Source organism: Denticeps clupeoides, chromosome 17 (genome assembly GCF_900700375.1).
Source record: "Denticeps clupeoides chromosome 17, fDenClu1.1, whole genome shotgun sequence".
Lineage (NCBI taxonomy): Eukaryota > Metazoa > Chordata > Actinopteri > Clupeiformes > Denticipitidae > Denticeps > Denticeps clupeoides.
Window position 1 is genome coordinate 2,574,047 of NC_041723.1, and position 22,296 is coordinate 2,596,342.

At 46.2% G+C, this 22,296-nt stretch overlaps 2 protein-coding genes across 3 annotated transcripts in view; both read right to left on the bottom strand.

The window, feature by feature from the left end:
• LOC114766810 (protein brambleberry-like) overlaps positions 1 to 22,296 on the bottom strand; it is a 480,412-nt gene that overhangs the window by 381,794 nt on the left and 76,322 nt on the right. The window lies entirely within an intron of this gene.
• On the bottom strand, positions 13,918 to 21,737 carry trhr2 (thyrotropin releasing hormone receptor 2). Of its 2 annotated transcripts, none has more exons than XM_028958075.1 (5): positions 21,645 to 21,737; positions 19,713 to 20,233; positions 19,509 to 19,641; positions 18,708 to 18,995; positions 13,918 to 15,462 (listed from the first exon to the last, which is right to left on the bottom strand). In XM_028958075.1, the coding sequence occupies exons 2-5, from the start codon at positions 20,096 to 20,098 to the stop codon at positions 14,995 to 14,997; spliced, it is 1,275 nt and encodes a 424-aa protein (XP_028813908.1). In that variant the 5' UTR covers positions 20,099 to 20,233; positions 21,645 to 21,737; the 3' UTR covers positions 13,918 to 14,994. The 2 variants fall into 2 exon arrangements, with proteins under 2 accessions (XP_028813908.1, XP_028813909.1); XM_028958076.1 differs by lacking the exon at positions 21,645 to 21,737 and adding an exon at positions 20,455 to 20,764.

A 22,296-nucleotide genomic window follows, 5' to 3' on the forward strand; every position in this document is an offset into this window, starting at 1 on the left:
ACGGGGGGCATTTCTCACACGGCCCCGGCTGGCGGCTGCGGAGGTGCCATGTCAGAGCAAGGGCGACAGCAAACAGCCGGTCTGGGACCCCAGCGAATCATCACACCACTGTCATCAGAGAGGGAATAAAATGAGCCGCTAAAGACCCGATGGCATCCAGCGTGTCCCCAGAGGCGCCGTCTGAGAGGAGAATGGTGCACAAATGAGGCCGCCGAGCGGTTTAGGAAACCTTCATTCATTTCACAGACTGAGTTTGATGTCTGTGGATAGGATTTTCTGTGGAGGGAATTAATATTTCATCACTTTTCTGCTACTTTGACCCGGTTCTTGTTTTTTTTTTTTATTGTTTGTGTGTGTGTACATGTCAGCACAGAATTTAAATTTTCATGCATTTTCCATCTATTCTTATCGCAGGATCCTCACCGGCATTCCTCAAAAGAACAATAAAACACGCAGCCGCAAATGTCATTATCTCTGCGCTGGGATTATGCATGAATTCATAGAATAATATTCAGACGATGTATTCTCAGCGTCTCCTCATTGTCAGCGAATGTTTTCTCAATTTATCCTCATCTGCACTGGTCGACACCCCTGTAGATGAACAATATAGATGTTTCATGAATTTAAAAAAATGTTTGTTCCTGGTTTTCTCAAACTACATTCATTAATTCACATCATTTTTAATGTAAATTGTTGGCGAATACAAAATGCACTGAGGCAATCTGGCAATCGTAATTTAGGCTGTTACAGAAAATGTAACAGAAATACACCCTAAAATATCAAATATATTTTTACAAGTGAACTTTTGGTTCTCAATTTCATTACATGTTTGTAACAATGGCGATTATTATTATATAAAAAAAAAACTATACAAAAGAATGTAATACTGTTGTAAAACCCGCCTATCAGCCCAATAACGGAACCTGATACGACGGTGAAGGGTTTAACGTGTATGACGTTTTTTGACGCAAAATAAAATAACGAATCTACAAAACTAATTTATTTATCAACCGGATAAATAGTCTTAGATCTGTATTATCTGACTCCAATATAACTACCAAGACTATTCACTTTAGATGGGTAGTTGGAATGAAGAGGACAATAGGGACTGAATAATTTATAAAGTCAGGGAGAACTAAAGACTCTGCAAATTTGCATTGACTTAACGAATCTTGATCAGCAAAACAGTGGCCAGTTAATAGATCAAGTACAATTAATAAAATAACTTTCTACCATGCGGATTTGCACCGACTGACAGGCTGATCACACCAGGGGCAGGGAGAAAGGAACTCTCTACGGTTCACATAAAATACCTGCTTACGTGCTATAGGATCAAGAAGTTCTTTAAACATACATAAATCTGGCGTGTTGCCATACGATCAGAAAGTTCCCCCTATAACCAACGACTTTAGTTGACAGAATATTCTATAACAAGACTGGAGATTAAGGATATCAATAGTTACATTTATTACTTCACAGTTCTACAGATATAGTAAATGCAGTTCCTTAATTGTCCAAAACAAGATAGAATGATAGAATGAAAATCAATCCAACATACCCAACAGATGTTACACACAGCTTTGGATTAAAGAACAGGTAGCAGAGCTCTTAAAACCATCGCATGTGTGGGAGAACCTGAATGCAGTAACTCCCAGAACGGCATGTCACCTTCCCTTTTGTATCCTCGATCTGGGTCACTTTGGGGGGGTCACTATACGACCCCCTCAAGTGTTGGAGATCTTTGATGTTGTTTATGATTTGGTTTTAGTAATAACATATTTGTTATATCTTATATCTGTTTAATTTATGTGACAGGGGACATTGAGCCAATGAGAATAAATCTAAACACGCATGTATTGTCATGATACCTCCATATATATATATTGTACTCAAATTAAACACTCAAGGAACCTTTCTGCTTCCCCCAGAGGTGAGAGGGGCTTTCCCGCCATCCTCAGGATGAGGAGTCTGTGGGAGAGGTCTCATCCACCCGTTCTTGTGACCATTTGGTAATAATTGTCCGTGGGGGTCAATCTTTGATCTTGTGACCATTTGGTAAAGAATAGTCTGTGGGATCGATTATGTTTCCTGGTTCTCGTGGTTTTTCTGAGGTGTCAGGATGTCCCCTGCTGGGACAGGCCTGGTCCTGCCGGGAACCTTACACTGTCCTATAATAAAAATGTCCTATAATATAATGCAGAGTAAGTCAACTTCTTCAATTTTTAATTCCTGCATTTCTAAACAGGAAGTGTCAGGATGAGTGGGAGGGTTTTCCGACGTCCCTGAGATGTGTCTCTTTCAGTAATTTCACTCTGTTAATTATTCATAATGGCATAGTTTCTCCTGCTCCACATTCAACTAAAAAAACAACTAAAAAACAAGATCTTCAGCTGCCCCCTTCAGACCTCCAGTTCATTTCCCATCCCAGGGAGTGAGGAGCCCTCATCTCTGCAGAGGCATGATGGAAACGCAGCTGAGGTGGGAACAGAGGGACCGTTCCTGTTCCACCTCATTACCCCGTAAGTGGAGCTCAGGGGTCAGCAGACGGCAGCAGGACCACCATATTTGCTCTTCACGTCTGTGGAGATGTCCTTTTCACTCTGAAGAGGTTCCATCACGTGGCCAGAAGAGAGGGCTTCCCGGGTGTGCAGTGTCAGAACGAATCAAGGTACACTTCTGCTGCAGGAACAGTTCACTTGTCTCCGGCATCTGCAGTGATGTGGAAATCAGTTATGATCAGTGATCACTACAAACCTCCACCTGACTCCAGCCACTGATCATTTTTAGAAAAATTATATAAAAATAAACTGTGCTGATATGGGTCAATGGTTATGGGATGGGTGTGGCCTTTTGAGGCAGGGTTTAATGAAGGTGCTTAATGAAGTACAGATGCCTAAAATAGTCGGATCTACATCAGTATCATATTTGATGTTTAGCCTTTGTTATGTGTGTTTTTAGTGTATTTGTATCATGGCTTGCTCCATTGGCTTGCTGGCATTAGCTGGGTATCCTTAGCTGGGTGCAAATAGAAAATACACCGACTAGAAACTCATCCGTGTAAAGAAAAATGAATCAGAAAAATATGTTTTTATGCTTGTGAAAATACCAGTGGTATTTTTTGGTAAATGTGAAAAAATAGAAAACAGAAATCCTCTTTTTGACATACAACCAACACACAACATTCTTAATCATGATAAGAATAAGACAATAAGTTAGTGAGGCAGTGGTGGTTAGTGGCTAAGGAAGCAGATATGTAACTAAAGGATTGCGGGTTCAAGGTTCCAAGGTGCCACCAAGGTCCCCTTGATCAAGGTACTTTCATGGCCGCCCACTGCTCACTAAGGATGATGGATTAAATACGGAGGACACATTTTGTGGCATCACCGCGTGCTGTGCGTGCTGTGTATCATAATGACAAAAACAATCACTTTCACTTTAAAATGAAAGAAAACCCCTAATAGTCGGTCACTCCCACTTATAAGATTCCTCCCCCTTGAATAGAACGCCTGGAGCTATGTTTTTAATGATTGCCCGAATCAGAGGCAGAAGAACCAGCATGATTCACAAAAGGAGTTGTTATTCACGCTGTAATTTCACTGTGTTTTATTGGCACATCTTAAATACCACGTTAGTTTTGTGCTGAACTGTAACAGATACAATGCTGAGTTTATTCAGCAAGTCTAAATGTGCTTCTACACCCAAGTAAAAAAAAATGATGCTAATATACAATTAATTTGAGTATACTTCAATGTACTCATGATTACAGTAAAGCTGTGCTAAATACATTAGTTAAGCTAAAGAAATACAACTTCTTTGCTGTACTATTTTGAGACATCATTAAGTTTCACTTATTAAATATATATGAGACTGAAAAATACCTTTGATCAGTACATTATATTTAAAAAGTAAACACACAAATAATGAACTTGATGGTAGCATATGAAAATCCACTGAAATCCACTGCATTAATAAAACTCTTTAGGATATTGGGTGGCACACTTCGTTTGAATACACTTAATTTGAAGTATTAGTACAACTTAAATATATTTGCAATTAGTGCATTTGTTGAATTTAGCACACAATCTATGTACTACAAATGCACTTGATAAATTTTAAATCCATTTTTAGAACAATCCATTTTTTGTATATAATAAGACACCGCTTCACTGGGAACAGTGGACAGAGATGTAATTCATCTTCATAAAAACATTGTTAATATTGAAGTTATTCATCACGTTTCATATCCAGCAGCCCTCCGATCAGGGTCATGTAGGGGACGGTGTCATTGTAAAAATGCGTCACAGGATTCCTTTTAGCGGCCGATGATCTCCTGCGGCATTTGGGTGGATGTTTGGCATTTCATGCAGTCGTGGTGCAGGAGTGTACGGGGAGGAGCTTCATTGTGCGTTAAACAGGATGATGGTGTCTTTGATCTACGGCTCTGATTAGAGCGCCGAGCCACCGGCAGCTCACTAATGAAATCAGCATCTCTCCCTGGAGAGACTATCACAGTGTACTGGTCCAAATCACCATAAGCACACACACAGGCACACAGTGTGCCGTCGGAACAGTCCAGGATGTGTCTCTTGACTCTGCAATTCCTCCTGCTCTGGTGCGCCGTGGCGGTGGAGAAAAACTGAAAGCCTTGGAGCTGCTAAAGTTGAGCAGCTGATGGTTCGCAAGCGCCGCTCACTTCCACCAGGGACCCGTGGAGGAGAGGAGGAAGTGTCTTCGCCTGTCAGTTGCCGAGCCGTGGTCCCACACAGAGCTACAGACGTGTGCTCTGCAGGGCAGCCGCATTGGCAGAAGTGGTGGAGCTCCGGCATCTGTGCATCTCCTGGGCATCAGAGCGGCCCCGGAAACAGAGCCACACACACTACAGGGCCGGCTCTAGACAGTCATACATGAGGGGGCAGACAGGAATGTGAAGGGGGCACATAGTGGTGACAGAGGCGGGAAATGGGTGGGGTGGGGGTGGGGGTGGGGGTGCTCTGGATAACTTTTTCTCATGGAACTGGATTGCACCTTGCCAGGCCTCTACCCTAAGGCCTGTCCAACTGTCCCACCTGAAGACTTCTGCTGGTTTTGCTCTTAGGGTCATTGAGGCACACAAACCCCCTGACCACAGCAAAAACAGCAAAAAATCCTTAGCAGATTATAACAGATTATATTATATAGGTGACATATAAAAAATATTCAAACCCAACAATAACTTTTCTTACTATTGGCAATATTAACAATAAAAAAACGGTGGGCCAAGTAATATAAAAAAATGTAGAATTGATTAAAATCACTGTGATTACAGACACTGGTATTTGAAAAGAGAAAACTGTTGAGTGCACAGTTGAAAGCGGGGGGCGGGGCTTTGTGTCGGGGTCTGACAGACACTTGTCCTCCAGTCCAGGGTGGCTAAATGTACGATAATGATCATATTTGTACGATATCATATTTGTACGATATATCATATTTGTACGATAATTATCATATTTGTACGATAATTATCATATTTGCCCCTTCCCTGTGTGCGTGGTATGAGTGAGTACGAGCCTGTGTGTGCAGGAGTGAGTATATATGTATAGTTGGTGCCACTGAGGTGCCACTGAGCAAAACGTCGTCCCCACACACTGCTCCCCGGGCGCCTGTCATGGCTGCCCACTGGTTAAAAGCAGAAGACACATTTCACTGTGTCACCATGTGCTGTGCTGCAGTTTTTCACAATCACTTTCACTTGAGTTGTCTTGCCGAACGCGATCCCATAAGTTTTGGCCCCTTGTGCAATTGATTTTGACACCCCTGATGTAACACGGGTTGATGCACAAAGTAAACAATGATGAGTGGTTACAGAAGATCGGCATCAGGTTAAAGCCTGTGGCTAACACTAGTTATTAATTATCTCACGAGTTGCTATGATTTTGACGACAGAGAACTTCTGTTTCCTCAAAGCCTCCCACTGTTGTGCCTACTAGAGATGTAATAAACATCTAAAAAGTTAGTTCATGTCACATTTACAGCATTTAGCAGACGCCCTTATTCAGAGTGACTTACAATCAGTAGTTACAGGGACAGTCGCCCCCTGGAGACACTCAGAGTCTTGCTCAGGGACACAATGGTAGTAAGTGGGATTTGAACCTGGGTCTTCTGGTTCATAGGCGAGTGTGTTTGCATGAGCTTGACCTGACTGCAACTAAAATCATAGAAATTAGGCCTGACATCTCATTTGTGCATTTTCCAGTGGATTTTACAGCTACTGTAATATTCAGTATGTGGGGTTTTATTTCTCAACATAAAATTTGATTTAAGGGGGCACTGCCCCCTCGTGCCCCTGAATAGAGTCCGCCCCTACGTACTACCAGACCTAACACACCTACTCATTTATCAAATCTAGGGATGTAACAAAAGACGGTGAATCTTTGATAATTCGAAAGAAATGTGTGAGGATTAAAATCGGGTGAAAAAATTCAATCTAGCCGTTGCCCAGTAGTGTGCAGAATGGAAATATCTATGAAATAACACGTGAGCTCATCTACGGAATAACATCTATGAAACATATAATATAGCAGTGAACTTTTACTGTGCTTTTCCAGTCTTGGATTCTCTCAACCACCTTCTTATTAGATTCTACAAAATAGCCTCCATCATAGCCTCCATAAACTACATGTGTCCAAATGTACGACTGGTAGAGTGTAAATACCCAGAGTTCAAAGGTCTGTACCCTGTTGTCTTCACTGTAACATTTTCAGAATCCCTTTATTCAGTTTTTTTTTTTTTCATTTCATCCCGGAGTCAAGATTAGATCGTTTCTGTCGAGCTGTGATCCACATTGTGCTAATCTCCTCAGACTCGTCTCCTGGCGCTCTCCTGGGCCTGACGGAAGGTTTCTGTAATCTCCAGACTACTTGTGTAGACAGCGAGTGTGTCTCTCTGTGTGTGTGTGTGTGTGTGTGTGTGTGTGTTGCTGTTATCGGCCATGCAAAGGAAAAGAGAGAGTCGAGGATTTGGTTATTCACATCAAACCCAAAATCAGATTTCCACACGCACCCTGGAAAGCCTGTAAAAATTTCCACTCATGGTTTATGACACATGAAATGAAATTGTCTTTTTCATGCCATAATTTCTTTTTTGATAATTTCCTTACTTGAATTCTGTTCGTTTTGAAATAGCAATGAAATACGAAAAACGAAAAAAAAAAATCAGTATTTCAGTGTTATTCAGTATTTTCACATGCTGAAAATTGATTGTTGATTTTGGTATTTTCTTGCGGGCAACCTTGCAAAAGCTTCATGTGTGAGGACAATGATGAGGAATGTGTGAGGAAATCATGATCACTATAATAACAAAAAGACACAAAAATCACGTAAAAAAATAGCATGTTAAAGTCAGCATGTGTTTTCATGATTCTCTTTCCAGCTCTTTCTTCCCATCCAGCATTTACAGGCCCTCCAACCAGAGGCGTGTGAGGTATGTATGTGTGTGTGTTTGTGGCCTTTAGCGGGTGTGAGACAGTAGGCTCGCCAGTCTGGCTCCCTCCCCGCTGAGTCTGTTTGATCAATTTGACACACAACCGACCTGGACGGCATCCGGTTAACTCACACTTCCTGCGCCGAAAATAAGAGATGAAAAGTTTCATAACCGGTTCATCTGTGGGTACAAATGACCCCGTTAACTGAGCAAATCCTGGATTGGGGGCGAATGGTTCTCCTCGGTTACAGCTGTGAAGCTGGAGCGTTGCTGACGTGGACCATCAGAGGAGTTCACCTCATCTCACGGGCCCCGGTCAGTTGAAACACCATCTAAAACTCCCAAAAAAAGGCCTTTTTAAAGAACATTTTCCAGTGAACGATGCAGTGAATGCAGAAAGAGGCGAGACCGCAGGAGAAGCCGGGTCTGCCAGCCTTAATCAGATCTCATGATCATTTGGCTGCAATTCGTCTGCTTCATGTGACTGATTGGACAGGTCAGAGGTAAAAAAAAATAAAATAAAAAAAACGGTCGGTCCGAGCAGCGGGTCGTCAGTCACTGCGGCGTGTAATTCAATCTGTGAGGAATTCACACCCTTATGTCATTTCGCGTCATTTCGCGTCCATGTGCCCCAGCGACTGGCAGGCAGCTGAAATTCGGCAGGGCAGGGCAAGTTATTCATGAGGAATGATGAATTAATGAGTAATATTCTGTATTAAAAATAACCACAGGGTTGCATGTGCATTTCTTGGTGCCAGGCCAATTGTGCGGACAACCAGACCGATTGAAATGCCGTGGCGACCCCTAACGGGAGCCGCTGAGGAGAAACACCAAGACGGATGGCCATGCCTTTCTGACGAAGTTCAAACTCGGTCAAATGGACACGATTCTAGTTTTTGAAAGTATTCCTCTGCCTTGTCCCGCCCTCATTTCCATCACTGCCCTGAACTACTGTTATTATGTCAAAATAAATAAAACCCAATAACGTCCTGGTAACGCATGGTTACTTGGTTTAGTTACTGTAATATTATTACCATTCTGGACCGGTGTATCATAACACTACAATATTACATCCATGGGGAAAGATGCGTTATTTCAGTGACATTTCTGATGACTGGAATACCAGGCATTTACAAATGAACCTTCATTAGTATGATTACCATTTTTCATTAGCATATTCATAAGTTTCATAGATACAGTTTTACTGACCTATTGGTCAGGTGTCTGCATAATACAATCTGAAGAAATTATCTCAAAATATTTAATATTCTTTAAAAAACTGAGCTTCAAAAGCAACAGACTCATAATAAAAAATTAATTGGAATTAATCATGGATCATGTAATGTACTAAAATAGAGTTTTGTTTTGAACTAAAGTGGTAGTACTAGGGTAATGCATATGTTGGAAACTACTCAACTTGCTTAAAATACTACTAAAACTAAATTCATCATTATTTTTAACCAATAGATGTAGTAAGAAGCATAGCTCCAGTTTTCCTACTTTAATTGTGATTACTTGTGATGATCTTCCTGAGATGTTGCTGCAATAACCTTCTCATATTCTCGTTATCTTTATTTTATCTTTATTTTATGGCAGCCGGTCTGAATTAATTGACTGGCCTCATTCATTCAGGCTGAATGTCACTTTTGCTGATAACGGGTAAAATCACAGTCTCCAGCCGGAACGTGCAACGCTAATGACAGCAGCAGCTCGGGAAGCATCGGCGGGATCAGCGAGAGCAAAACACTCGAAACAAAGCGAGGCTCGAGTGCGAGGAGTGGGCCGAGATAAGCCAATCAGATCTTCTGCTTGGGAGGAACTCATCATGGCCTTATCGGCAAATCTCCTCCATTTCTGGGCCGTCTTTACTGGCTCTGCTGTGATCCACATTCAGAGGAGGAAATGTGTGAGAGAATGTGTGTGCATGTGTGTGTGTATGTGTTACTCTGTCTCAATAATGGCTTCTTTGATTTGCGTGCATGCAGTTCTCTATTCTCACTAATCCCCTGAATAAAAAAATTCTAAATTAGCCCTGGGACTTAAACTCAAGTCATTTTCACCTTCTCCCAACACAGCCTGTCTTTTTTAACTATGCGAGTGTCTTCGTGGAGAAGTGAGTCCTCCATTCGGAGCTGTTCAGATTTGTCAGGATGGCCTTGAAGTCTCGGCAGCTTTTGGCTTCCTCTCAACTCCTTCTGTACTTCAATTTTGATTCATAGTTGATTGGAATCTGCTTTTGACGGTCGAATTCGGTGTCTTTTGTGCCGTGCTTGTGGCGTTGGAGCGAGAGGCCATGAGAGGCTCACCTGGCTGGTTTCCTCAAAGTGGCTTGTTCGCATCCGGTCGGAAATCCACTCTGGAGTCAGCCTTATCACGCCCGCTTACGACCCTCCAATCTAATCACGCGATTTCGATTAAGGAACGTAACCCTGGCAACCGGGCGCAGGACAATAGAGCCACGGATCGTCCCTTAGCGCGGACCAAGCCAACAGTTTTACTGCGAAACTGTGTTTTTCGTGAGCACGAGGTGTGCCCACCCTCCTGCCTGAACCAAGGACGTGCCGTGTCATGAATGTGAAGCACCACTTTCTTCCACAATGACAGGGACGCCGCTCGTCCCCTCACACAAACAATTTCAATTAGAATGGCTGCGCCGACAGAGCCAGATGAACGGCGCACTGTTGTTGGCCATCGAGGAGAGCCGAGCTCACAGCCTCACAGCCTCACAGCCTTCCACTGATGACTCCTGCCTCTGAGTCACTGCTATTGTCAGGGTTGAAAGTCATCCAGTGATTCTGTGAGTGTGTCAGCATGATCATGGACGTTTCGCATCTGCTGTTGATACTGCTGAAAATGTTGAGGCTGGAGGTGTCGAGAGTATCTGCAAGGAAACCGAAACGGTATCAGCCATCAAAGGCAGTTTCTGATCAACGACTGCTAGTTCAGTTTCAAAATTCATGAATAAATATCACACCATTCACAAATATATTTCTTGTTTCAGCAGCAAATATAACAAGATTCACAAATATAATTTATGACTTACAAATAAATTCGTAAATGTATTTCTCGACTCGATGTCAGTGCATTTTGTATTTGCATTTACAAACCCCCGTATATATTTGTGAATACCTTTACAATTATTTGTGGATTTTTGAATCTTCCCTGATGCACTCGATTATTGCTTATTTGAACCAATTGTGACTGTTCCAGCAATGCCAGTGTGATCATTTGATTGTGTGTATTTATGTAGGCTGGGTGGGGAGGAGGGTTGCTCTGTTATTATTGAAATCTTTATAAATAAAACTATCTCCAAAGGTCTCTTGGAAGGAATTGCGAAAACACAAGTGTCATAAAATGAATTGGGGAAAAAAAAAAAAAAAAAAAAGTCATAAATAAAATGCAATGTTTATTAAGGAAATGTCACGTCCATGCGGGCATGACGCGGCGGGTGAACGGAGAGGAGGACAAAGAGTGACGAGGAATGGAGGACGCTTTCACCTGACATCATGAAACCGGGGTTTAATTAGTGAATCACAGGACAGGGGAGACATCCGAGACGTAGACACTGGTGAACATAACTTCAAAGACCTGACAGCGAACAGAAACGAACAGGGCAGCTTTATACAATTAACACAGGTGAAAACCATTAGGGAACATTACATAGGACAACAATTAAACTCCGGTCCGGATCCTGATCCTGATCCGGACCGGAGTAACCCCCATTTCGGACCGGATCCTGACAGAATCCCCCCTCCTATGGCACGACACCTGGCGGGCCAGACAAAGCAGTCTATGAAGGAGGGAGGAAAGTCCAAAACACCGTCTTAAATGGTCTGAGTGGACAGGAGGAATCGAACGGAATCGATTCGAGTGAACCAGGATAGAAAAGATGAGCAGAGATGAATGATTAATGACTGACTGAATGAATGGTCCGGTATTCACGATGGACGAGCGGCGGTTCTCCAGGCCAGACGGCTTCGGGCCAGTGTGGTACCGGCACCTCGTCCGCCGTCCGCATGCGTCCGCTGCTCCCTGTCAGTCTCCGGCTCGCCCCGCTGAATGGCCGCTCCTCACCTTCAACGCCGCCAGACACGGGACTGAGAGGCAGGGGTCGGGACCCTGCTGAATGAAGCCATGGAAGGCCAGGGACAAGGAAGCTGGCGGCGTCCTCCCGGCGAGTCGCGGCTCCTCCGATCTCAGCGGGGCTGCGTCAGGTGGCGTCCAAATGTGGGTCAGGTCTTTCTGTCACGTCCATGCGGGCATGACGCGGCGGGTGAACGGAGAGGAGGATGTGGAGTGACGAGGAATGGAGGACGCTTTCACCTGACATCACGGAACAGGGGTTTAATGGTGAATCACAGGACAGGGGAGACATCCGAGACGTAGACACTGGTGAAGACGGAACATAACTTCAAAGACCTGACAGCGGACAGAAACGAACAGGGCAGCTTTATACAATTAACACAGGTGAAAACGATTTGGGAACATTACACAGGAGTAACCCCCATTTCGGACCGGATCCTGACAGGAAATTTTCATGTCAACACAGACATTCTGGGGTCTGGACATGATCTGAAATTCTCTGAACAGGTTCACAGCAAAATCCTTACAACCCAATGAACAAGTGCATATATTCCTCTATGAGTGTCCATCACCAGACCGTTTTATATCACGTGTGTTCGCGTCTGTATGCGATGACCAGATAAAAAAATGTGACCTGACACAAGTTTAAATGGATGTGTCCCAATAGGCCATAACCAGCAGGCGAAGGTGCAGCAGTTGTCCACATCACGCCGACCCGACTGATTCCTTGATGCACTGACATTTGTGCATCGCGTACGTTTTTTTGAGAAATGCATTTGTGAACCCTGTCACATTTGTTCCTGAATCAAGAAATATATTTGTGAACGATGTGATATTTATTCCTGAATTTTGAAACCAAATTATCTCCATAAAGAACAGGCGAGCGTGGACCCAAAACCGAAGGCCTCTGTTTGATGTGTGCAGCGTATTGAGCTTGTTATTGGTGCGATTTTTTGAACTGAAGAAATATACGGACACGGTTGTGACACGGACTCAGGCATTCTCATCTTTTAAAAGTTTTAAAGCTACTGGTGTCTCAGAGCAGGTTGACTGTCGGAATGATGAAACAGATTCCTGCTTTCATGTGACGCGGAGCTCCATGCTTTGATTGATGGGAACGTGTAGCAGGCAGAAATTTTTTCAACGTTTAGTTGCAATGAAAGAATACCAAACCACAAAGTGGCCGGAGAGCTGAAACATTATTCAGATGTGCCACTTAGTCGGGCTGTCGTGAAATGAACGTGTGAAAATTAAGCATTCATTAGCTGATTCATTTTGTGCAGTTCCTCACTGCTCATGTTGCCAGATTAGGCAGTTTTGAATCATTTTATTTTAAAAATTGCTTGTCAAGTATAGTTGTTTTTGGCGGCCTTTCTTAATTTCAGTTTTAGTCTAATCTTCCGTCACGTCAAAAAGGTTCATTGACGAAAACAACACTATTGTGAAAAATAGGTATTGAGGTACACACTTCTCCCTTGTATTACAGTAGTTTGGGCTGATTTTGGATAAAACACCCATACATGCCTGTATGGCAGTATTGTGCTGCCATTTAACTTTAAAATAGGGCTCTAAAACTGAAAAAGAAGTTTAATGGATATGATACTCAAATGCAGCAAAGAGTAAATATATGAAGTCTCCATGTTAATATGAGTGAGCCATGAAAATTCGCAAAGACAGTCAGTAAGTGGCTCTATTTCATGTTACTTGCATGCATATGCTCTGAGAGCAACATCTTGCTTTTAACAGATGCCACACGTCTTACATTTAAAGTGTGTAGGCCCATGAATAATTCATAGTTTGCATTTTCAGCAGTACTGATATGTTGAGACGTTAAGCTGTCAAGAGGAGCCATGATTAAGGGAGGCACCAGGGCAACAGTTATGCATTAGAGCAGCATACAACAAAGAAAAGCACACCTAGATTCTGCCTTATGTTCTCTATTTAACGTTAAAACCTGCTCCATGTCATACTGATGACTATACTACTGTTCCTTATTTAATGCTGTCATTTACTGCTGTGAATATGAGAACTGATGAAGAGTGTGAGAGTTGGCTGGCCTGCCGATGGGTTCATGGGTAATTTAATAGGTTAATGTGCTGTATAAATGCAGCAATTTGTGTTTCATCACACCTCAGATTTGTTTTCATTACATCTCCTTCATGGCCTGCTCTTCATAATGGTCAAATTTGCCTTGAAGACTTGACGTCGGCATATCAGCCCCTTGCCTTAATGCTCTTCAGAACCTTTCAGACAGAGTATAACCTCACAACCAGTCTCATAATTATGTATGCAGGACTATGTTTATTTAGAAGAGCTCCATACAGTCATGAATATGGTAATATAAATGTAATAAATAAAGCTCTTTCAGACAACTATATACATTTTCTGGATAAAGGCATACCTGTGGTGCAACAATACAAAAGACTTTTTTCGCAAACACATCCACTGAACTTCACATGCCAACCGCACAAACTCACACAAGTACATCAGTCATGGGGTTCCCAGCACTGTTTAACATGAACATGGGGAATTCACTAATGTCAGAATTTTCAGGATTTATTCCTCAAGAATGCTTGGTAGTTTGTACTTTGAAGAGGGGGGACTGGTCAGCCAGTCCTTTCTGTTGGTGTGGAACATTTCTAACACCCAGAGGTTTAAAAGGGGAGGAGCCTGCGGGCATGGCAGGATTATCAGCATGTTAATTCAGGCGTTCTGACATTAATGAACACGCCCCATGCGCAATGTCTTAAATAGCGCCAGGACAACATGGCCTGTGGTCTGTTACATAAAGCGGGCAAATTCCATGTGCCATCGATGCAACAACAAATCGATCCAAGTCTACAGGCAAATGCGAAGTTGGAAAGGGGTCGCCGGAGCGGCGACGGGGTCATCGCGGAACACGTCGCGGTCACCCTATATCAGGGGTTGTGAAGCAGGCTGTAAATAACGGTGGCGAAAGCAGAGTGACGCGCGGCTTTCAGGAGGAAAAAACGCGGCTAATGGCTAATTGCTCCGACGGGAGCTCCCTCGGAATGGTAATCCATTCCCCAAAGCTGTCGTCCTAATGCACTCGGGGGGCTTTAAAGCGCTCGCCCCGTGTTCCCGAGCGACAGTCTGACGACAAATGGGGGGGATAAGTGATGGAGCGAACAGGCGAAGATGAAAGGGCGAGCGCTGGGCGTCCGCCGGCACTTTTTTTGGTCAAGTGAAAGCCGTGCGGGGGGGACGGAAGAGGGACGCGGCGTGGCGTCCCGTTAAACGACTTATTTCATGAATAATAACGAGGCCGCAGGGCCGAGCAGCGGCCCTCCTCCTCCCCAGCTCGGCCCCGGTGGCATCTGGCCGGGGTCGTGTCTGGTGGGGGTTATCTGTGACCTGATGATGTAGGGCTTATTGCGCCGCGGCCCCCGGTGTTTCGCAGAACTTCGCTGTCCCCGGGCACCCGGAGCTTCTCTACAGAGCGCTGTGCTTCATCTCGCCATTGGACATTTCGGCCTCGTCCACGGACGCCGCTTTAGTCTTGATGTCCGTCTCGGTGCACGCGGTGGCCGTCGACGAGTCCACGCTGCTCCTCTCGGCGCGGGATCTGCCGGGGGGCTTCCCATCGGCCGGGGGTTGACCGGCGGCGCGGGGGTCCCGGGCCACGCTGTACCCCATCTGCAGCGTGGACAGGGAGCGCGTGTGGGCGGCGTGGCGCCGGCAGTGGTACAGGCTTCGGAAGGCGGAGCGGAACTTCTGGGACATGAGGTTGTAGACCACCGGGTTGATGGCGCTGTTGGCGTAGATGCAGGTGCGGCAGAAGAGCAGGAACCAGGCGTCCAGGTAGGGCGTGCTCACGAAGGAGTTGATGAGGACCAGCGTCCGGTACGGCATCCACAGCAAAGCGAAGAGGACCACCACCACTGCCAGCATCTTCGTCACCTGTGTGGAAAGGGCCGATCAGAAAATAAAATGTCACAAACATTCCCTACGCTCGGGTCACGTGTGAACTCGGAACCGTTTATTCTGGGGATGCCTGCTGACCTTGGACATCATTACGTTACGTTTGTCTGTTAGATGGATGTGATCCCTTCCCATAAGTGGCTGATATCGATCATAAGAACATCTGCATTCTTGTAGCATTTTATTATGAAAAAAGACTTTTGATGTCCAGCATAATGCATAAAAACAATTGGCCATTACTCCTCTCCATACCAGCAGCACAGCATGCCGTGACACAACCAAATTTGCCCTCTGCTTTGAATGGCGCCCGTGGAGCAGTGTGTGGGGACGGTGCTTTGCTGAGTGGCACCGTGGCGGTTCGGGATTCGGGTCCGTTTCCTTACCTGCTGGGTGGTGGTAGCCTAGCGGGTAACACGCTCGCCTGTGAACCAGAAGGCCCAGGTTCAAACCCCACTTACTACCATCGTGTCCCTGAGCAAGACACTTAACCCTGAGTGTCTCCAGGGGGGGGCTGTCCCTGTAACTACTGATTGTAAGTCGCTCTGGATAAGGGCGTCTGGTAAATGCCGAAAAATGTAAATGTGCTAGGCCACCATTTCCCGTTGTGACGTGCAAGGTCTTACACAGGTTCTCCAAAATGCCCCTCCATCGTCCGGACAACAGAAAAGCCGCAACAGTCCAGGCAGGATGTGTAGCGGAACGTGGCGCACCATCGTAAAGATGAGAGGCGAGAGGGAGGAAGTGAGAGCCTCCGGCTCTGTGACCATGGAGACGGCGCGTCCATCAGCAGACATTCCGCGGTTGGGAGTCGCGACTCCCACCGCTCTCCCTTATCGTTCCAGAACAATGGCGCAGCTTTCGCCCGGACTGTCCTCACCAATCGGACACTGGGGCACTAATTGGCTTTTATTTGCCGTTTGAAACATGCGACTAAAGACGCGAGCGGCATGGGGATGAAGTGGGACTCGCGGGCAACTTTATTATAGACCCCGACACTGCAGGCCACAGGTAGATCAGGAGAGAGGGAGGCAACGCAAATGTAATTAAGTGCCGCTGACCCGAGAACAGGCGCCTAATCACAAATTAAGGGCGACTGCGGCGGTTAAAAAGGCGAGGAGGCGGCGCTTTTAATTAACACTCTCAGAGATAACGAGGCTGGGGTTCGGCGCGGCGCGGTAAACACTCGCTCGCTCGCCCGCTCCCTGCAACGCGACACGGGCGGCTCCTGTTGGCATTCCACAGGTCCCGGAAATCCCGGATTACATTTACAGCATTTACCAGACGCCCTAATCCAGAGCGATTTACAATCAGTAGACAGTCCCCCCCCCCGGAGACACTCCGGGTTAAGTGTCTTGCTCAGGGACACGATGGTAGTAAGTGGGGTTTGAACCTGGGTCTTCGGGTTCATAGGCGAGTGTGTAACCCACTGGGCCACTACCACCCTGGATTATTGGAGGTGCCAAGGGATAGGAACGGGAAGGTGGCAAGAAGGCCGTATTAAGGGTACTCCGGGTCACATCACAACATTTACATTTACATTTGCAGCCTTTACCAGACGCCCTTATCCAGAGCGACTTGCAATCAGTAGTTACAGGGACAGTCCCCCCCTGGAGACACTCAGGGTTAAGTGTCTTGATCAGGGACACGATGGTAGTAAGTGGGTTTTGAACCTGGGTCTTCTGGTTCATAGGCGAGTGTGTCGCCCACTAGGCCACCACCACCCACACAAAGCACATTATGGTAATTGCTGGTTTGAAGGAGTCCTTCGGATCTTTAAGGCCCTCACTGACTTCCACTAGTGCCATTGCATCCATCTAAAACTTCGCACACAACTGGTCATTGTGTGCGAGAGCTTCCCCAACAGCCAGCGTGTGGGCATGATGTTCACGGAGCAGGCATTGTTTCAGACAAGACACAGTATGTGTGTGTGTGTGTGTGTGTGTGTGAGTGTGAGAGGTCATTCCTTGTTAAGCCCATTGAAAGTTGCTGTTTTTTGTGGGTGTCCGGATACGAACATCACCGCACAGACCCGGCCAATGGGAAAACAGCGGCGAAATCCCTCAAAGGTATCAAATCACAGTTGTTGTTCTTTCCATTCTGTTTGTTCCTTTTCTTTTGTGGTTCTCAGAATCCATCGCGGGTCACTTCTCCTCTCTCTCCGCTCACCATCATTCCTTCAAATCTGTTTTTCGCGCCGGGCCATCCGTCAGCGGCGGCGAGTCTAATGTCACGCGGTGCGCCCTAACGACCAGGGCTGTGATGATGACATTGGTTACCCATCTGTCCTCGCTTCTCCTCGGTTCAAGCACCATCAGCACAGTTCAATTATCTCAGATGAGGAATGGGGGGGGGGGGGGGGGTCATCTCCATCTCCAGATGACCATCCGGTGAAATTATTTTACGCGGCTGCAGATTTATCGTTTTACATCGTGGTTTGCTTGGATACATACTGTGGGCTTCAGGCTAATTCCGAAGGGAACCGGCCACACACATGCACAGAATAACACGCGCTGTTGTTGTGTGTGGGCCCCTCCCATTCACGCCGTGTGCAGCCCAACTGAATTGTGGGTACAGAGCTGCGCGTGGCAGAAAGTTACCAAGGCGGAACAGGCAACAATTACCGAACGCAAACAGCGGCCAGTCAGGCGGGTAAAAACGCAACTGTGTTAATGGGTTAAAGGGGTGGTAGTAGCCTAGTGGGAAGACCCAGGTTCAAATCCCACTTACTACCATTGTGTCCCTGAGCAAGACACTTAACCCTGAGTGTCTCCAGGGGGGGACTGTCCCTGTAACTACTGATTGCAAGTCGCTCTGGCTAAGAGCCTCTGGTAAATGATGTACATGTAATGCTGTTAATTTATAACATGATATATCTCCTAAAATAGTCATCATCTCAGATTAGCAACTGTTACTCAGCCACCGAAGATGATGATGGGAAATAAACATTTTCACAATCACAACTGCAAAATTCTGTGAAAATGGAATTCTCTCGAACAACAAAAAGTCAAGGTGCTTGAAGGGCCCTCTGTCGCTTTTGTGATAGTTCTAGACTTCTTGGTCTGTATAATTTCATTCTTAGAAGGAATTTATCATCTCTCTAAACCTGAAAAGTAAATTTCTGTTCTTTTCTCCTGACCCCACGACCAGGATTCGCAGAGACGACTGGATAATAAGGTGTTATTAGCTCATTTATGGTACAGTAGGTGTGCGTGGTGACCCCTCACCTGCTTCCTGGAGGACACGGCAGTCTTGGGGCGCCCTGACTGGGCCCCTCCCTTGGTGGCATCGCTGGGCTCCTTGCAGCTCCTCCGGAGCGTGGTTGCCATGGCGATGCCAGAGTTTGGTGCGTGGGGTAGCGGGTTAAGGTAGAGGATGCGGGCGATGAGGCCGTACAGGATGATGGCCAGCAGCAGCGGAATCACATAGAAGATGGCAAAGTCGATCAGGTAGACGGGCAGGTAGAGGTCACGTGACACCTTGTAGCCGCACTGCACGTGCCCAGCCGAGTTGACCTGGGGCAGGAAGTGGATACAGCGAACGCGGTCACGGTTTAATCGGGAGGTCGGCTCGTGCTTCGGAGCTGGGAGTTAATGAAAACGGACTCCTTGCTCCGCCTCTGGGACAAACAGGGACCCGACGTCCAGACAAATGAGCGCCGGTCAGCACTCACAGGGCTGGAAATGATGAAATTCTCGACATTTCATAAATATCCATTCTGTACCCACACAAAAAAGAGCAGTAGTACATTATAATGCTGTAAAGGGACACGTCACCGTGCTTTTGGTCATTACATTCAGTCAAAACCTCTGCTTTTATCCATCATACGTGGTTCGGCTCGGGATTCGAACCGGCAACGTGCTGATTACGAGTCCGCCAGGCCACTGCTGCCACAGGCCCCAGTGTGCAGTAGTGTTGGGTATACTTCACTATGCCGAACACATCACTACACGACAGGACATATGATCACAGCATTTAACATGCATTTAATAGTCAAATTTGACCAGGTCACCGGGGCAGAAACTCACTTGGATGTCCACCAGGAAGAACCACAGCATGCAGTAGATGCAGGTGAAGACCCAGACGCCGGCGATGATGCGCTTGGCCCGCGACACCGTGCACACCGTCTGCGCCCTCATCGGGTGGCAGATGGCGATGTACCTGCAACGACCGGAGAGCGTGAACATCTGACGGGCGCGGCCGTTTGGTGACATCGCGAACGAACCGCTGACCTCTCCACGGTGAAGGCGGTGATGGAACAGGACGACACGTTGATGCCCAGGTACTGCAGGTAGGTGATGCCCAGGCAGCCGGCGTGGCCGTAAACCCAGGTGCCCATGAGGCTGTCGGACACGTTGGGCAGCCCGGCCGCCACCAGCACCGTCAGGTCGGCCACGGCCAGGCTGACCAGGTAGCAGTTGGTGGGCGTGCGCATGTGGCGCGTGGTCAGCACCACCAGGACCACCATGACGTTGCCCACGATGCCCACGCCGCACACGAGCAGCACCAGGAAGACGGAGACGGTCTTGTACTCCAGAGACTGCGAGACCAGGTCGCCGGTGGCCACCAGCGAGATGTTGGTGGGGGTGTCCAGCTTGGAGCTGCCGTTTTCTGCCATTGCCTGTTGTGTGTGTGTGTGTGTGTGTGTGTGTGAGAGTGTGTTTTATTCTCACCAGGTGACCCCACTTCGCCCCCCAACTCCTTGATTCAGGCCTGCGGGGACTCCCCAACTCCCGTGAAGAGGCTGATCCTCCTGAAAACAGGGATGACATTAGCTAGGCGGCGAAATGCCACTGTCTGTCGTCGGTAAGAGGATTCGAGGCGCCGCACTAATTGCTGAATAATTAAGCATCTATCCAGGAGTAAAAAGAAGGGAACAACACACACACACACACACACAATAACCAAGCTCTGCACACACAAGAAAAGCAGAATAAACTGACGCTTCTGCATGAAAATGATTCAAATTTCGACCTTTCACAAGTGCGCCGCGTTAAGCCCGTTCCGCTCCTCCAGCTGTAAACACGTCGCGGCAAAAAGCCGCCTTCTCCTCCGGGTGCTGCTGACCCCAACGCTCGGGAACCACCGCACCAGCACCACCGCACCTCCGGAGCACCACCGCACCTCCGGAGCACCACCGCACCTCCGGAGCACCGCCACGATGAATTGGGAAGTAATTTAACTCGGGCGTGCAATCTGCCAGACCATGGGCATACACACACACGCACACATACACACACATGCACACACATATACATACGCACACACACGCACACATTCACGCAAGCACATACACATACACACACACAAACACATAGACACACATTCACATACACGCACACACATACACACACTCACACACACACACATATACACACGCACACACACACAAACACATAGACACACATTCACATACACGCACACACATACACACACACACACACACTCACACACATTCACATACACGCACACACATATACACACACTCACACACACACAAGGACACACACACATACACACACATAAACACACACACACTCACACACACACATATACACACGCACACACACACAAACACATAGACACACATTCACATACACGCACACACATACACACACACACAAGGACACACACACATTCACACACACACACTCACACACATTCACATACACGCACACACATATACACACACTCACACACACACAAGGACACACACACATACACACACACACTCACATTCACATACACGTATGCAAAGAATACATGCACACACACGCACACACACACACACACACTTTGACTGCTGCTCGGGGACAGCAGGGGTTGTTCTGTGTGTGCACGGCTAGAAAAGTGGTGAAATATTCAACATTTTATTTATTTCATCTTTTTGCATCCTCGAAAATAATGTTGTCGTTTTTTCTTTACAGTCAAGTACAGACGAATTTCCTTGTAAACCCCGCACTTTGTGCGCGTTAAATAACTTTTATTAATGACGTTAGCTCAATAGTTAATAGCTTGACAACTACAAAGACATAAATCCAACACTGTAAATTCCAGAGCAGGATCTCCTGCTCTTTCTCAGAATCGTGCACGAACTGACGTCTCCTTGCAGAATATGTTCTTGTGGGGGGGGGTTAATATATTTAATATAATATAAGACTCACCTGCTTCCCATCCCCGCCGTGGAAGGCACGACGGCGCGGTCCAGGCGACGCCGGCGCCGGAGCGGATGGGCAGCTGTGCGGCAGCCGCGGTCGGAGTCGCTCCAGCGGCGCCGAAACCGCAACTGCGCCCCCCGGCGGCGCGCAGGCGCAGCGCACCTCGAAGCGCGTTTTCGCCGGGAAAATGCATATTTGCGTTCATTCCGGGAATCGAGTATCCAGACTCGAGTCGACAAATGTATCATATAATAGTTGTTATTCCAATAAAGCACAGCACCCATGTTACAATTTACTGTTTGACGTCTAATAAAAAGGTTTTCATTCTCTTGTCTGGTGATCAATGAATCAGAAGTGATTCTCATCAACTGAACGTCGAGCACAGATGTGTTCGTTCATTTCAATTCAACACTCAGTTCATCATTGAAGTCGGCCTACAGTTAAGTAAATTATTCCAGAGAATAAATAATGTATAACTGGGAAATTGCTCAACTGTGGAATTTATCCATTACAATCTGGGGAATGTTGGACTATAAATCGATAAGAATTTATCCCGATATCATCACTTAAAGGTGGTGTAAATTTAAAAAATTAAAATCTAAAGCAGTTTAAAATATTATTAGATATAATAATTATAATTTCTAATATTATTTTAGTG